Below are 19,026 nucleotides of genomic sequence, written 5' to 3'. Positions count from 1 at the left end.
ATATTAGAGCCATTGTCATACCCTTGTCCCCGCACATAATTGATATCCAAATCAAGTGATTTCAAAACATCTTGTAATACATTAAAAAGTCCTAAACCAGATGTATCTTCTACCACCAAAAACTCTAAAAAGAACTCTTCTACTTGTATAGGAGAGCTAGACACGTCAACACATCTTAAAATCAAAGTCTTTTGTTCTTGATGACTTGCATCCGGAGTACAATCAAGAATAACTGAAAAATATTTTGCCTCTTTGATCTTTTTAATGATTGCACTCTTAACATTAGATGCCAACATGTCAATCAATTCATTTTGAATCTTGTGGCTAAGATAATGATAATGAGTTTCTTTTTCTTTGATACGGTGAAAGTGTTGTTTCATAACCGGATCAAACTCGGCAATCATTTCAATTATGCCTAAGAAGTTACCATTAGATTCTTCAAGAAGTCTTTCATTTTTCCCACGAAAAGCTATATTATTCTTTGCTAGACATTTAACAACAGCAATTATTCTAACCAAAACTTCTTTCCAATGATCAATATCCTTTTTTATCAAATCTTGTAGCTCTTTATCAAGTGTTTCATTTTTACTCAATCTCAATCGCAATTCGGACCAAATTCCTAAGCTAGTCATATGCTCAATGCTATTTTCATGAGTGCTTAATCGTTGACCAAGATGTTTCCAATCACTTAATMCAAYACTTGCTAATTGGCTTTTTGACTGGCCTTCTTTGAAAAGTTTGCAACAAAAACAAAAGACTTTATCTAGCTCTTTTGAATAAACTAACCACCTTCTATCATGACAATCACCATTACGTAACTTACGAACATAAAATTCATCAGAAAAGTGTCTACCTATATTATCTCTAGGGAAATTGATATTAGTTTCCCTAATAGGCCCCTTTTCAACAAGCAAATCTTTCATTTTAGAATTTAGCATATCCCAAATTCTTGGATCAAATATATTCAAACGAATATCACTAGAAGCATCATCACAAGCACAAACAATTTCATCACTAACATTTTCATTTGCATCACAAACCTTTGTATCACAAGCATTTGCATCACAAGCATTTGCATCACAAGCATTTGCATCAAAAACATTTGTATCACACACATTTTCATTTTTATCATTAGCATTTTCATTTGCATCACACGCATTTTCATTTTTATCATTAGCATTYTCATTTGCATCACACCCATTTYCATTTTTATCATTAGCATTTTCAGAAGCATTTGGTTGTCTAACAATAAACTTATTTAAAGATCCTTGTAAAGATTGAGCAATTTCTTCTTGCCTTTTCTTTCTTTTCCTATTTTGAGCACCCGATGGTTGTGATCGAGGCAACATAACTTAAGTAGTTAAATTGCTAAACAAATATACGAGATAAAGAATAGAAAGATAACACCTGGGTTTGGTACTTCGTGGTTTGTGTTATGAAATTGCCAAGAAAGTGGAACTATTAAGCAACCTGTACAAATTGATAAATAATAAAACATTAAACATAAGCATCCATAAAACAGGGAAACAAAAACAATCAGGGCTCAAATAAAATTCTAAATTCTAATTTTATGGTTGTCGTTTGTAAAACAGTAAAACAGCCCAACAAACCATAATCAAAGAATCACAGCTTCTATAAAACAGTGAAACAAAAACAATCAGTTTCCCAATCAAACAACTTTAAAACAGTGAAACAAAACAATCAGTTTCCCATCAAACAATTCTAATTTTATGGTTTCATTAGTTTTTAACAAGTGAAACAAACCATAATCAAAGAATCACATCTTCGAAAGTTTCATTATTAGGTTTCCCAAACAAACAAACTAAAGTTTCATACTTTCATTATTAGGTTTCCCAATCAAACAACTTTAAAAATTTCAACAATAAAGTAAATAAATTAATAACCTAGGTTAAAACTTAAAAGACTTAATTGTTAAATCCCTAACCTCAAGACCGGCGATGGGCGAGAGAGCAGAGGCCAGAGAGGGCGATGGGCGATGGCCGATGGCCAATGGGCTTGATCGACCGGCGACTGAGGCTGAGTGAGGCAGAGAGAGAGCGTCGAGCGAGAGCGAGAGCGAGGGCGGGAGCGAGAGCGAGGGCGGGAGCGAGAGGCGAGAGCGATTGAGGAATGAGATGAATCGTGAAATTCGATGATGGATATAGAGTATGGACTAACGGTAATAAATTTTTTTTGGCCCAAACTGAACCTAATACATATATTGGGCTCAAAAAAAATTGATGCCCTCTCCACTTTTGATGCCTTGGGCCGTCGCCCCTTTGGCCTAGGCCCAGGGCCGGCCCTGATTGTTCCCTACCCTTTTGGCATCGGTTACACCACAAATTGTTCTATAAGCCACGAGTTTGACCTCCACTGTAACAATTCTGTAAGCCCTCCAAAGCTGTCTTTTGCAAGAGATAGTTACAGCTCAATCACACGGATTACATTAAAATGTATTTGGATTAATTATCAAATTATTTAGTTTGCATTACAACTTTTCTGATTACACATTTTGTACGTAATGGTAGTTTTCGTTGTCGAATTTATTTTGAAGTTGTAATTTAATTATTGGAATAAAGTGCGCTGATTCAAACCGCATGAACCTCATCACATTTTGCCGTGTGGTTTTTTGCGGTTTGTGGCATATGCGGTGCGGTTTGGGAAAATCTTCAAACCGCATATGCGGTGCAGTTTAACCCTAAAACGCACCAAACCGTCCCACCAACATCCCTATTGTTGATGCTTTTAATCCAAAACCACTAACTTAAAAAGCCGGTATATATGCCAATAACTGATTACTTTATAAAGTTCGAGAGATAAGTTCACTGCCAATAAGGTTTAGATCTTTGGTGCTCCTCTCTAGATGTTACCATTTCGAGCATCTCTAAGATGATTGAGGAGTTTTCTTGTTTTCTAAGGCTTCATGAAATTAGTCGAGGTGCGTAGAAGTTGGTCCACACACTCCGATTAGCTTGAAAATTTGGTCAGACACATGTTAATATACGCTGACATAGCGTTGAAAAACAATTATTACCAATAACTATTGGTGTAACTTGTACGTGGTATATGAGAGTAGGTGTGTTCAAGAAAACCTAGAAAGCGTATGAAGCTGTTTGATTTGAAACCGATAACCAAAAAATCCGAAAATCAAAAACCGTAAATCCGTAAATTCTAGGAATTTACGAGTCAGTTTCGGTTTTGAATTTTAGATTAAATTCCAGGTATTTACGGGTCAGTTTCGATTTTGAATTTTAGCTACCCAAAGGGCCGAAGCAAACCGGATATATTGTGTACATATTATTTAATGTTAAATATTTATATTGTTAATTTATTATTAATTTTAAGTAAAAAAGAGTAAAAATATTAATTTAACATAATTAAAAATATATAAAGTTTAATTATATGAGATAATGAATATATGGAATTAAGTCCATCTTAAAATTTACAAAAATAGAAGAAAAGTGAAGGGTGGATGGGTAGAGAGTTAGTTATCAGTGTTTTGACCTGATGTTGATTCTTTTGTAGAAGACATGGTCAACTCCAAATATTCTGCAACAATCTTCAATTCAATCAGCCTCATTGGTCTGTTCAAGACAATGACACACATGACTATTTGAATCATTGTATGAATATTTCATCAAGTCACTAGAGAATAAATTTGGTTTCATTCTTCAATGAGACACTTACTCTTATGTCAATTATGACATGCTTGTCTTATTATGTTAAGGTGTTGTAATAAGTTACCATGCTAAATCTTACCAACCTAGCAAGTACCGTCTTTATGAGATTAATTTTGTAATGTAAAAGGTATTACATAACACATTAACGTGTCCAATAAGTAGTGTTTTAATTGGACGATTAATATTAAATAAGTATTTACAATTAAAGATCCTAATACAAAGGTACTTTGACAAGTTTATTAATTAGAATGAAACTATTCAAACAAGAATTATGTCAACATAACAAATTTTGTTGTTCCAATGGAGAAAAATACATATACTTTTTTGGGGTAAGCGTGGGTCTTCGGGCTATGTGAACCGACTAATTCTCTGGTCACCACGAATGGCCTGGAATCATCGCATGTGAACCTCCATGACCACAAAGGCTTTTAAATATAAGACATTTCTTTTGAAGGTCATATAGAGGACACTACTTTCGTAGATCTAATACATTTTACATAACATTAGATTTAATGCTAGTCAAACACGAAAGAAAACTAGATGTCTTCAAAGATAGTCTTGAACCATCATGAATCCTCATTATTTGAATTTCCATGATACTCACACATTTGTGGCTAATTGACTTGGCAATGCAACCTTAGGTTGAATGTGGAATTTGCATACAACATGGGACCTTCATATGCATCCTCATATGGCTTGATAAATTGGGTTTTACCAATTTTGTTGTTGGAGATCATTTGTAGATATTGAGAAAACATTGGTGGTCTCGCCTATCTAAATTCGAACTAGTAAGGTTTAGTTGCTTACATTTGTAATTGTTCAACAGTCAAACTCGCTCCGTGGAGGGTGAGAGATGTTTCAAGCTTTTGATAGGTATATGTTAGTGCAGTGATATTTTGAGCGATACACTTTAGCCTAACAAGTGAATTGAGTGTTGTTTTGTTAATCCTATTAGTGAGATTTCTTGATATTAGCTTGTGTTTACTTGATTGCATGAGTTTATAGGACATTTCACAAAATAGTTAAGACGACACTTTATTTTTAAAGTGTCCTAAAAACTTGTTTAAATGCCCAAAAACGTCTATATAAACTTAAGTCTTATATAAAGTATTCTATTAAAATGTTTAAACATTCTAGGTTTTCTACAGGGGCGGATGTAGCATATAGATGGTGGGGGGATGGGCCCATTAAAAAAAAAGAATTCTCAATTACTTAGGTTAAAAATAATTTTTTCTTTAACTTTCTACCATAGTCCCCAGTAAATTTTTGCTCTGTGCCCCCACCAACCAAAAAAATTACCTTGAAATCAAAATAAAAAACCAAAACAGTATCTCAAAATCAACAACAAAAACCAAAAATGTCCCTCAAAATCGACAAAAAAAACTTAAATATCTCTCGAAATCAAACAAAAAACTTTAAAATTCCTTGAAACGATGGAATTAAGCTAAAAACACACCGGAAAACTTTGTGGCCCTTTAATATACCTTAAAGGTACCCCACTAGGTAAAAATCCTGGATCCACCACTGGTTTTCTATAAAGCCAATTTTGTTATAATGAAGATTTACCGACAATGGAATGAGTATGTTTTGGTTTTACGTGTATAGCATGTCAGGTACCTTTCCTTGTATAATTTGAAGTTGTACATTTTAGAGCTGCATGCTTTAGGAGTGAACACATCCTCATGCTTAAGTGGTTTATCGTATCTCAACAAAGAACCATTACAAGTTTTTTTTTTACCGTACAACCTTTAATTGTTTCGAGTAACTTAGTTTCCGTCACTAATCCAATGAAAGTTCAGTGATGCATTTTGCTAAATTTTAGAATCCATCGCTTATATTATTTACTGATGAATTCTTCCATTGGTGGTTTTTTGGTATTGTTTATTGAATATGTAGCATTTTGGGATGAAGATAAAATTTGATTTCTTTCGTGATCCCAAACGTGTTGATATTTGTATTTATAGTTAGAATGTTTCCTATTACTTGTCATCTTCGTAAGTAATAGAAAACTCAAATTTGAAAATCCTAGAGAGAGAAAGTAATAGAAATTGCTAGCATTAACATAATAATTTAGATACACAAATTAATGCTTATTATAATTTAGTACATAATTTTGTTGCATCTTTTAATTATAAAGATCTGCTTATGGTGATCAAAATAGCTTTCATACCGTATATGAATCGATAGAAATGGTCTTCTTTTCTTGAACATGCTCTTGTGCAAAGTACTTTAGATCAGTGGCATACACTACAAGAAAAAAGGGCTTTAGAGAAGGAATTTTTAGAGAAGGTTTTAAAAGTGTATCTAAAGATATATTATAGAGAAAAAATGAATGACAAAAGTGGAAAACGTAACTAAAGGTAGGATGAGTTTTAGAGAAATATTTCAAGTTAAATCATACATTATCAAAATTGTCTCTAAAAGTTTTAGATAATTTTTTTTATAAAAAACTTCTAAAAAATATGAGAGGGGCTTTAGAGACCTTTTTAAAAATAAAAACCTTCTCTAAAGTCTTTGTTTTAATTATTTATCAATTTTATTAAAAAAATAATACTTTTTTATAACCCATCGCTTCAATCTCTCGACTCTATCTCTCTCTCTCTCTCTCTCTCTCTCTCTCTCTCTCAGTCTCCCCGTCGCCTTCGTCATGTCTCTACCGATTTCGCCTTTTCCTTCGCCTTCGTCAAATTCTCACCCTATTTTGCTATCGCCTCCATCGATTTCTCAGCCGAGGTCCCRTCGTCGTCTCTCCATCATGATTTTTCTCAATTTGGTTTCGTTTATATACATAAATCAGGTATGTTTTCTGCCCTAATCTGGTTCATCAACATCAAATCGATAGCAATTTCAAATATGGAAAAGGTAAAATGTACTGCAATTAAAATCTATAAAACAATGCTTCAATTATAATGACGATGAGATTATATTGATCCGATTGATTTCTTAATTTGTTGCTGACAGAATAGTACATGTCTGATCAAGTCGATGTGTTCGTGTCTTTCCTTGCGGTAACTTATTTTGATCATTTTTTGGCAACCATAGAAGGTACCATCAACTCCTTTACCCTTGGTTTGTTGGAATTCCTTCTTAATGGCTTCTGTTTTTTATAGCTTTTTTTATTTGACAATTCTATTAGTTCAATTCTGTTCCGAATCTAGAATTTGTTTCTTAAATTGATTTTTTAGTTTCTCTCTGCTGGATTTGAATCTATAGGCTTGGTGGTTAGTTTTGAGGGAAGAAAATAAAAACTACAATTACCTCTATCTTTTTATAAATTTTGAGGGAAACGGAAAAAAAGAGAGGTGTTTAGTTTTTAGGTACCTGACGTTTAGCCAAGCTTTTGAGAAGAGCAGGGGAGGCAGTCTTTGATTTTTACGTTTAGCCAAGTTTAGTATTTATCATATAATGGGTTTAAATTTTGATTTTCTACAAATTGGACTTGATTGGCATGACTTGCTAATGAACTTTATTAGGGTGAGCATGACATTGAAACCTGCAAAAGTTTTCTGGATGTTGGATGGTAACATTATGCGAGTCGAGTGCTAGGGCATTAGTTGAGTTGTTGTTTGTGATTTAACAGTGGTYAATGAGCTGGAGAGTGTGCAATCARCAAAGAGTAACTTTTYCCAACTATGTAAGGTTTGTCTAGCTATAATGGTTTAGGAACTTGCTTGTAATGTATCAGGATTACACACTCAGCACCTAGGGACGATACTTGGATATGGAGGCTCTTAGAGATCTTCTTTATGATGTGTAGGCTGTAATGTTAGTTTTAGTGTTGCAATTAAGTAAGCATTACAGAATGAAATCARTTTTTTTCACAATCTTGAATGTCTATATTTGATGGACTTTCAAGAATTGTGATGACACCCATACCTACCAGGCTATCCAAATTATACATCTATAGCATCTTCTCCAGCTATAAGAAATGCCCCACACCCACTTTGTTTCACGTCATGTAAAATATATCCTGAATTGTTTCCTCTTGGAACTTCCACACATGGGTGAGATTAGTGCCCTACATCACTATGGCCATCTTTTCCTCAATCACTAGATAATGCCACGATGAGATGCTTATCAATTCTGATCAATATGATTATGCTATGCTACCTAACAGTGGTTTTGAAGCTTGATGGTTCAGATTGCGATGAATTTGGAAACGACTTGTAAGAAATTCCTGAAGTTATGCCAATTACATCTAGCCGTCAACTTCAGGATGCTCCTGCACCTAGTAAAGCGGATGAAGACAACAAAATTCAGGCCTTAATTGATACACCAGCCTTGGATTGGCAGCGGTGAGCTCTCCCTCTGAGTTTTAGCCTCCTTTCTTGTGATTATTTGTTTTCATGTGGGGGATTTATGTTGGCTTCTTAACCTGCAGCCAAAAATTTTATGGCTTTGGCGCTGGTAGAGGCTTTGGGCGTGGCTTTGTGAACTCATCTACTCTGTTCTATTGATGTGGAATGATACTAGTTTACTTCCCTTGATCTTTACAACTAAGAATTATCATTTGATTGCTGCTGAGATTGGTTATGCTGTTAGTCATTGTAGGATCACCAGACATAAACTCATCTACTCTGTCCTGTTAATGTCTCCTTGATTATGGCTCATCATCTACTCGTAAAATTGATATTTTTATGCAAGAACATGATACATCAAGTCTTTTAGACTTGATGTATATAACATGTCTAAGTTGTTTGTCACAACCACTTCCCCCCCCAACATGACTTTGAGTGGGTAATATTGGGTTTGGTTTGGAATTTGTTATCATATCTTTTTGTAGATGTGTTTTTATCTCATTCTCCTGTTGATTTAGATTTAATTACATACTTTGTCATGAACACTAGGACATATTTATTATGTTGTTTTCTGGTCTTTGAAGTGTCCATGTTTTTAGACATTGAGAAGATGCTGAAGTTCTCTAATCTAATTAGCACTWGTGRAACAATRGCTTAGTGTGCAAGGTGTCTGCATTTATGGTTTCAGGGAGAAGTATCTTGTCTGYTCGACAAACACTTGATAAATAAATTGCAAATTAGAAAGTTTATGATAAAATACGAAGAGGTTTGAAATGAGTAGCAGTTGTTCAAAAACAACATTTATTGTAAATACCCGACAAATTAATCTTGAAATACTTCCTCTGTTGATAATTTACCTTTGAATCAGGGTACTAAAAAACGGAGGGATATTCCTTTGCCTTGAACTCAGCCATGTAGAAGCTCCRGTTTTCAAACAGCTGTAAGTATCTTTAAACTKACACTTGAGTAGTTATGAGCATTTTAATTACAAGACCTTTCAAGTGTTGAAGAAATTACATTCTAACTCTAAAATTGATTTACATTTGCTTTAAAGAATTGATAACCAAGGATTGAAATATTATCAAGGAGACACATTTTGGATTTAGTAAAACAAATGACACWTGCTTTCAAAGTCGAAAAGTATTCTATGTACCATCTTTCTTTTGACCCTCTGTTATTGTTTATTGATCAGGTATGATTCCTACTCATTCTYAGTGATTCCAGTTCTAGGTGACCTGTGCTTATATATAAAATGATTCATGCTTCGCTTTCTCATTTTCATTCATGTAGTTTGTTAAGATATGTTGACCAATTAAACCTCCTYGTAACCCACTACCTTCATATATGATCTACTACTTGAAGCTTGTATGCTTATGATATTAAAACCATATAACCAACTTCTCTTAGTCTGCTTACTTTTTGCAGATACGTTTTCTCATTATATGAAATATGTCTCTCACAAGGGACGCCATTCTTTACTTCAAGTTTGACTAAAATATCAACGTGCCAAACTACTAGTAGTAAGAATATGGTCAAGCAAGCAAGATTGTTATTAAGGCTCTTACATGGATTTTCAATTAGAAATAAGTTTTTGTGTACATTATATTGTATTGTAAAACTTAGGGGCCGTTTATCAAACACTTACCCGGTAAGCACTTATCGCTAAAATTCAATTTTATTATTTACTTACCGGGTAAGTTGGATTTTTGGTTCTTACCATATTTATCTGGTAAGGTAATCTAACCTGGTAAGCACTTAGTCAAGTAAGCATTTGATAAACGGCCCCTTAGAGAAAAGCATACATTTTAATGGTGTCCTACTTCTAGCATAGATACTTGTAAACATATTATTAGTTGATTAATTAGTTTCAGTGTTATCATCTTCTTTCCTAATTCAAATAACACAAATTAAAGTATTATTCTTTAAATCTTTTTATCTTATAATTCTTAAAGTTTTTGGACTTACATTAGTCTACACTATGTGATAAGCATTCTAAATTGCAAGTATTTTAGGGGCATTTTGTTCTCTTTAATTTGATAAATTTCAAGAACGAGCTAAATTTGAGAGATAGGTTAAAGAAAAAAAGACAGGCAAATGAACAAGTTGTCTCAAGAGGTCTTCTGAGAGCACTTGTTATTACTCCCACCAGGTATTTTTAACATGTATTCTAGAGTTTATTATACACCATAACGAGATAATAGTTTTTCTGGCTAAAATGCGTTATATTCATTTTGCTAATGAAATGTTTTGATGGCTTATTGACTTGTTGTAGATAAAGAGGGAAATTGTCACAGTTAGCGGTTCACATGAATTTATTGCATTATGACTAACACCTTTGCAGACACCTTGCAATCAGACGAAGCTTCGTCAATAGTGCAAAGTAACAAACGTGGTTCTACTCGGATAGACTATAAAAAAGTTAGAAAAGAGATGGCAGGTGATAGATAGAGTATCATGTTTTGTGAGGAGTTTAGGGAGGATGTTAGAAAATGGATTTATAGATTGATTGACTGTTGGGGAATGTTTTGAGAACTTATTTTTTTTTATATTACAAATTTATATCAATTTATTGCTTTGAGATTTTTATGTTGTTTTTGTTGATTAATATAATGTATAATTATATACAAATATAGATCTTAAATATGGATACAAATAATAATATGCCCTTTAGAGAAGGAGTTGATCTTTTAAAAACGTATCTAGAGATAAGATTTAGAAAAAGTTTTGATTATTTGTATCTAAAGATAATCTTTTGAGAAGGTTTGCAGAGTGTAACTAAAGGACACCTTTAGAGAAAGTTTAGGTAAAATGTCACTAAAGCCAATATCTTTAGAGAAGCTTTTTTGTAAACCTTTTCTGAAAGCACCTTTTAGAGACGTTTATAAATCGTCATTAATACTTGAAAATTGTCACTAATAAATACATTTAGAGAAGCTTTTATAAAAAAGTTAACTAACCTTTAGAGAAGTTTTGAAGTGTATCTAAAACCCTAAAAAAGTGTCTCTAAAAGCTACCAAAAACATACCCTCCGAAAACCGTCCCTAAAACCTTTACCTACCTTTACATAGAGAAGCTTGTTGACGGAAATGAAAAGCTTCTCAAAAGCCTTTAGAGAAGCTTTTAAGAATTTTAAGTACAAAACAGAATCTTCTCTAAAGGTTATTTTTCTTGTAGTGATACTATTAATTTACCAATCTTATACCTTCCAAATCTGTTGCAACATCTTTCATATTTGGCCGTAGCACCCCCTTCAAATTTAAGCATCTTTTTGCAATGTTTACAACTGCTATGAGTTGTTCCTTGGGTGCATCTAATACTCGATCATCAACGTTTTCCACAAGTTGTTCATCTTCCATTGACAAAATGAAGGTTGCCAAACTCATTCTCTCCCCATAAGGTGTTCTGAAGATGGGGATTTTCCCGGTCAAGAGGTCAAGGAGAACAACACCAAAACTATATACATCACTTTTTTCAGTAAGATGGCTTGATTGGAAGTACTCTGGATCTAAATAACCCATGGTACCTTTGACTAAGGAGCTTAGATGGGTTTGATCACCTGATAATGACTTTGAAATTCCAAAGTCTGATATTTTTGCTCTAAATTTGTCATCCAAAAGAATGTTTGAAGATTTAATGTCTCTATGATAAATCGGTGCGAAAGTTGTCGAATGTAAATAAGCAAGAGCTCCTGCTATCTCTATAGAAATTTGCAACCGCAATTTCCACAAGGTAGGGAACTCATAATTCTCGTCGTGGATGAAGTCAAAAAGAGTTCCATTACCAACAAACTCATAAACTAGCATTGGAACTTCGGTTTCCAAACAACACCCCAGAAGCTTAACCACATGTTTGTGGATGATCTGGGATAGTATAAAAACCTCACTGATAAATGTTTCAACTTGACTCTCATCCACCAACATCGACTTCTTTACTGCTACTATCCTTCCATCTGCCAGCATTCTTTTGAAAACTATCCCTTGACCCCCTCGGCCGACTATTCTGTCCTCATTGAATTGGCCAGTTGCTTTCTCTAATTCTGTTGCATTGATTTGATGATCAACCATCCGTTCACCACTAGACATTTGTTGTTGTAGGAGTAAACCACCATTTCTTTTGAAGAATTTCTCTTTGAGATTCTTAAGTTTCCTCCTTTGCACTACTTTGAGTAGCCACAATGAGAAGATTAATACCAATATGCCCAAAAGAGCACCTGCACAAGTATTAACCGGTGGTGTAAATTTCTTCTCTACATGACAAAAGTTATTCTGATAGCTAAAATAATGACAATTCTTTGAAGAGAGGATAAATGGAAGATACCAACCTCTAGTGAGAAGAAAAGTAGCTAGGAATTACCTATAGATAACAGGACAACCAATAGGAATGGCTTATGTCCTCGACAACCATCTCGAATTTTGGCATCACCAGAATACCCTCCTTTACATTTGCATGTGTAACTCCCCACAATATTAAACATCTCTGGATAACGACACTCATTGATGTCTAAATATAAAGGAAATTTCAACAAATTATTAAGACAAATTATATAAATCAGAGTTCTTTGTAATTAAAAAAGGCTTAATTATAAACAGTAAAAGATATATTAAAGAATATATATTAAATTAAAAAACCCATTTGGTGAAAATTTGGATGTGATAAATTTCTAAAATATATATCAAACCCATTGAAGTTGAAGGAAATCTTGTGCAGAAATATAAATAATAATTAGTGACAACAATCACAAAAGAACGTAAGTCATATACCTGTACATTTGAATACTGGCACGCGAATTAACACACCGCTTTCCCTTCATATAGATAGATAGGGATTTCCTTCATAGCCTTCATCGCAGATGCAACGATACCCACCGTTTCCCTTGTAGAATTAACACACTTACTATTTGAATACTGGCACGCGAATTAACACACCGCTTTCCCTTCATATAGATAGATAGGGATTTCCTTCATAGCCTTCATCGCAGATGCAACGATACCCACCGTTTCCCTTGTAGAATTAACACACTTACTATTTGAATACTGGCACGCGAAACCATCCATTGCTTTGGCTTCAATGCAACTCAGATTACCAATAGCCCATTCAAGCACTATTGGGACACTAGCTTCAATCTTTTCAGCCAAATCAGTGTCATTCAAAGATGTTAGACCATTGAACGTGTATGCGTTCTCCTCACCAACAAACGCATATGTACAAGGGTTAAAGGACATCGTGTTCTTTGAATCCACGAGGGAATTGAGGTCAGTTTCATAGTAGTTTATGTCTTTGGGTATGGACGATTGACAACAACCATTTCCTGAACATTGGTCACCTACAACATCCTCAGGTGTTGAACAAAAGACCATACAACCGGTAGACACATTCCTAGAATTCGTTTGTGAAATCAGCCAAGCAGAATCATCACAGCCGATGACGATGAACTTATTCACATCCGACAAGGTATAAGGAGAATCCTTATAATCCATGATAATGCTAAATCCCCCTACATAAGTGGCGCTTGATGAATAGCATCCAATAGCCACAACATTGGAAGCATATTCACATAACTCATGCATGCATATACATAAGCTTATAAGATGTCAAAGCCCAACTCGTTAGGACCAGAACAGAGCTACTCGTTGGCTACACAATTTCGCATAGCGAAAGATAAATTTGCACCACACACACATGCATGCATATTCACATAACTCATGCATGCATATTCACATAACTCATGCATGCATATACATATGCATAAATTTGCACCTTCACATATATGTGTAATCACACTTTCGCATTCTCATGCATGCATATATACTTATTTTCACATAATCACATATATATATATGTGCATATATCCACATCATGGATTATAACATTAATCGCATATTCAAATAATTAAATACCTCAAATATATAACCAATACCCTGTTATCACAAAATACAATTCAATTTCCACATAAAAATACAATATAGACACACACATATATAAAGAAAACATTTAAATAAGAATCACAAGTATTTTTTGGGACTTATGGAACTGATCTAGGTTGTCCAAGCTTTATGATCAACAACTCAATTCAGCAAATTAAATGAAGATTGAATTTAGGGTTATGAATTAATCGAATATATTAGGGTAAAGTTGGAATAAAAAAACTAAAAATTGCAATCCACATGTTTTCTAAGGATTACAATTTCGTATCAGATCAAACCAACGAACAACTGTACCAACCGTATCAATTAAAATGGTATGAATTTAATCAGTATCAATTATAGTCGTTTGGTAGTATCGTATCACATATGAAACTTTGGTTGGTATAACGGTAATGGAAATCAGTATCATGGTCGTACAATGATACTAACTTATTTAATTATTTATTAGTTTTTGTATTTTTGATGTATTCAATATTAGATATCATAACTTTAGCTTGTTTGGGAAATTTGAATGTTTGAAAATTTTATTCCATGCAACTAAAAACACTTAAACATGACATGTGTTATCTACTAACTCAAAATATGACTCGAAATTTGAATGAAAGTGCAACTTTTCATATACATAATTTGAAGTTCAAAACTAGTACTTACATGTGCCAACCGAAAAAAGATGGTACCAATTAAGAACGATTGGTTGGGTAATCTTTTATGTTATACATGGCTTAGAACTGCTCCAGGCCTCTTGAGACGTCATTCCTTTCACACTTCATGTTGTTGCATGATTCAAAATGTAAATGGCACTAGACACTACTTCTGCAAATAATATATTGGGTAATCCTTTATGTTTTAGCATACTTCTAGCAAGCTCCATGAAGGTCTTATTCTTTCTCTCGGCACAACCGTTTTGCTGTGGTGTACGTCGAGTAGTTTTCTGGTGTTTAATGCCATTATCTCTTAAAAGAAAATTCAAACTGATGTGATGTGAACTCACCACCATTATCTAATCAAATGCTCTTTATTTTGGAAGCACTTTGGTTCTCAACCATAGACTTGAAAGATTTAATAGTTTCAAATACTTGAGATTTTTCTTTCAAGAAGTAGGACCACATTTTCCTACTTAGATCATCTATGAATGTTAACACGTAACTGCTGCCTCCAGTGGATACCGTCCTCACAGGTCCATAAACATTAGTATGGACCAATTCAAGTAAGTTTGATGCATTACAAGCTTTATCCTTAGAAAACCGGCTTCTTGTGTGATTGCCTAGAGCACATGCATCACAGATCTTGTTTGAGTTCTCCAAAGTAGGTAATCTCAAACCATATGAGCCTTACTCATATACATTAGCGTGTTTAGACTCAACTGTCCAAATCTTAAATGTCAAAGATTTGATTTGTTTGTATTCACTATACTAAAGGCTGATAAACCATCTTTATTAAACTTCAGCAGAAACAACTTGTTATTTTAATCTTTCCACGAGTGGTACTAGTAGGATCTCTTATAATGCAAACTTTATCATAAAGTGTACATCATAATTCTTTTGTACTAGTTGCCCAACACTTGATAGATTATGTTTAAGTGCTGGCACATACTACACATCAGTGATCTTTCTTGGTCCATGGTTAGTATTTACAAGTATATCGCATTTACCTTGAACCACATGCTTTTGTTCGTATCATGTTCTTACTTCGCTGTTATGAGACTCATCCAAGGATAAAAAATGTCCTTTATGGTTTCAAGATCTTTAGTATCCTTTTCTTGTAGCATATATAGAAACATATATGTATATATGCTCACCTTGAGAACAAGATTAATTGCATAATAACAATTATGCTTTATATATAAGCATCAGGTATATATATGTATGCGTACCATCAGACTCTTCTTTTCTGTCATATATATATCAGTTGGTTTATTGACAGTTATATGGTTCTTTGATGGTGAGAACAATCCCTTCAGCCCCATATAAAACTTTTTTGGCGCCATTTTGCATCTGTCTCTATCAAGAACACGCAGAATCTTATCAGTTACCAAAGGCCATCAAATGGTAAGGAATTAAGAGTGGATCTTGAGAGAGAATGGGTGATCAATCAAACAATCAAAACCCATCTTCGTCAATCGCACAAGGTACACAATTCAAGCCCTAAATCTCTTTATATGAATTGATTCANAAGGTACACAATTCAAGCCCTAAATCTCTTTATATGAATTGATTCAATTCTGATGTGTTAATGGTATTCGTGAAGTAAGATTAAGTCTAACATTTGGTATCAGAGCCAATTAACCCATCTAATTGAATCGTGTAACATGAATCGCACAAGCCACTGTTCGAAAATCAAAATCGAGGGGTACTCGATTTGAACAAGTCGAAGAAGTAGCGGCACATACACATACCAAAGTAACAGCCGATCAAAACCAAAATCGATTGCATAAGAAATCAATTTCTATATTGACTAACCAAAATCGATTTTGTACATGATAGTAAAATCGATTTCATAACTCGATTAAGAGCAAAAACGATCTYTGTTACGATTTCTATATCGACCAACTAAAAATCGATTTTGTATACGATTGATTTCATGACTCGATTAAAGCAAAACGATTTCTGTTATGATTAAACCAAATCGATTTATATCCAGATTAAGTCAAAATTGATTGGCCTCTGTTTTGACCAGTTCATACTGTGGCTTAATTGAATTCATGTTTCATCAAGGAATTTTCTGTATAGTCGTATTATTTAACAATCTTGTTTAAATTACTCTCTGGCTTGTTTTAGATTCTGTATGTAGAAGCATGAATGTTCTGATTTAGGCAGTAGATAATTCTTTTACGTATTGATTATACAAATACTTTAGATTAAGATTACACCAAGAATCCACATATCACCCAAGTGATTCTGGATTACTGTGATTCAAAGTACTATCATAATAGTCTTGAATCACAACAAGAGGACTGCAAATTGTATAAAAATTGCAGATTCAATAGTGACTGTTTTCTTTCACATACTGCCATAGCAGTTTGATTGAAACAGACACTTATTTATATCAAAATCTTCGAATATGATATGCTTTCTCAAAAGGGAATCAAATTCGAAGTTCATATCTTCATTTATGATCAAAGTATGTTAATCTTTCATAGTTGATCATTTTATAAGTTAAACATGACTGATTGAAAKGACCTGTTTTGTGATCAGGATCACCAAGCAAGACAGATAGACAACAATTTCTGTCCCATACAGCCCACTATCCTATRAGTGTMGTTAATTTTGCACCTCTAAATGGTGTAAACTATAAGAAATGGAAGGAGGACATTGAACTTATRTTAGGGATTCTAGACTATGATCATGTCCTTAASGAAGATCCACCACCAGAACCAGCAGATAATGCACCTAAGGAGATCAAACTTAAACATCAAAAGTGGCATAAGCATAATAGAATGACCCTGATTTATATGAAGAAATGTATAACTGATGCTGTCAAAGGAGGTATACCAGAATCAGACCTTGCTAAGGTATACTTAGCCTCAATAGTTGATAAGTACAAAGTTTCTGATAAAGCAGAAACAGGTTACCTCATGAATAAGCTGATTAGAATGAGTTTCAATGGACAAGGAAGTATAAGAGAATACATCTTGCAAGGAATTGATACTTCTTGTAAACTTAAGGAAATGAAAATTTCCATTGATGACTCATTTCTAGTACACCTTCTCCTGAATTCTCTGCCTGACCAATATAGTCATTTAAGAAGCCTGTACAACACACAGAAAGAAAAGTGGACTCTAGATGAGCTGATCACTATTTGTGTTCAAGAAGAATCAGAAGTGAAGAATAAAGGAAAWGCARTAACCATCAACCAYATGTCTAAGGCTAAGWTTAAGATGAAGAAACATTKTGGTTTCCAAAAGGGAAGTTCATCTACTCCTTCTGTTCAGAGTAGTAAGAATAAAGGAAAACCATTTAAGAAGAAAAAGGAACTGAAATGCTTCTTTTGCAAGAAGGCAGGCCAYTTCAAGAAAGATTGTGATGGATTCAAGGAATGGTTGAATAAGAAAGGTAACATAAATCACTTCTTTTCTTTAGAGACCACTACATGTAAAAATGATCATTCATGGTGGTTTGACACAGCTTCACCTATTCATATTGTCAACTCCATGCAGGGATTGTCAAAGATAACAACCCCAAGGCTGAATGAATCAAGGGCGTGTACAGCAAATGGACAAGTTGTGAATGTAGAAGATATTGGTGAATGTAGATTGCTATTCAAAAACAATTATGTTTTAACATTAAGTGATGTATATTATATACCTAAAATAAAAAGGAACCTGGTGTCAGGTTCCCAGCTTGTAAATAAAAATAATGTTTCCTTCTATGCTGATAAAGATTGTATGACATTTTATTTAGATGATGTTTGCTTTGGAAATGCATATCTAATAGATGGCTATTGGCACTTGAATTGCATTAATGAAACCATCAACAAAGGTTATAAAAGGCAAATATGTTCCATAAATAAAATGACAGGAACWAGAAAGAAACATAAAYAAAATGTCTCATCCTTTTTATGGCATAAAAGATTAGGACACATATCAAAATCAAGAATGCAAGATCTGATTAGACAAAAGATTTTACCAGAATTAAAYTTTGATGACTTTGAAACTTGCATAGACTGTCTAAAGGGGAAAATGACAAATTCCAGAAATTTTCAGTCTAAAAGAAGTCAATGCATTCTTGAATTAATTCAYACTGATATATGTGGGCCTTTTCCARTTAAAACAATATGTGATAGCAAGTATTTTATTACATTCATTGATGACTTTTCTAGATTCTGCCATGTATTTTTAATGGATGAAAAATCACAAGCTTTGGATTGTTTCATAAGCTTTAAAACAGAAGTTGAAAGGCAAACTGAGAAAACAATCAAAGTAGTCAGGTCAGATAGAGGAGGAGAGTATTTTGGCAAATACTCTGAAAAGGGACAGCATAAGGGACCTTTTGCCACTTATTTGGAACAAGTTGGCATCAAGGCTGAATATACAACTCCATATACTCCTACGCAAAATGGAGTATCAGAAAGGAAAAATAGGACCCTAATGGACATGGTTAGGAGTATGTTTGCTAGATCTAGCTT

At 33.8% G+C, this 19,026-nt stretch overlaps 1 protein-coding gene across 1 annotated transcript; it reads right to left on the bottom strand.

Moving 5' to 3' along the window:
• Positions 1-8,176: 8,176 nt before the first annotated feature.
• On the bottom strand, positions 8,177-13,455 carry LOC112516235 (wall-associated receptor kinase-like 10). Its single transcript, XM_025123254.1, has 4 exons — positions 13,002-13,455; positions 12,332-12,478; positions 11,170-12,224; positions 8,177-8,215 (listed from the first exon to the last, which is right to left on the bottom strand). Exons 1-4 carry the CDS (start codon positions 13,453-13,455, stop codon positions 8,177-8,179), a joined length of 1,695 nt encoding a protein of 564 aa, XP_024979022.1.
• Between the last annotated feature and the right edge of the window lie 5,571 nt (positions 13,456-19,026).

The sequence above is a fragment of the Cynara cardunculus genome (genome assembly GCF_001531365.2).
Source record: "Cynara cardunculus var. scolymus isolate 2C chromosome LG 8, CcrdV1, whole genome shotgun sequence".
In the NCBI taxonomy this organism is placed as follows: domain Eukaryota; kingdom Viridiplantae; phylum Streptophyta; class Magnoliopsida; order Asterales; family Asteraceae; genus Cynara; species Cynara cardunculus.
This window is presented reverse-complemented; position numbering and strand designations above follow the sequence as displayed.

Bases quoted from the DNA above. Each gene is read 5' to 3' on its own strand.
- LOC112516235 (XM_025123254.1), bottom strand. From the start codon at position 13,455: ATGGATTATAAGGATTCTCCTTATACCTTGTCGGATGTGAATAAGTTC. The intron at 12,225-12,331 runs GTAATTCCTAGC...TTTGTCATGTAG, and splicing joins GGTTGTCCTGTTATCTATAG to AGAAGAAATTTACACCACCG. The intron at 8,216-11,169 runs GTAAATTAATAG...AATGACTAACAG, and splicing joins ATTTGGAAGGTATAAGATTG to CATAACCAATCTCAGCAGCA.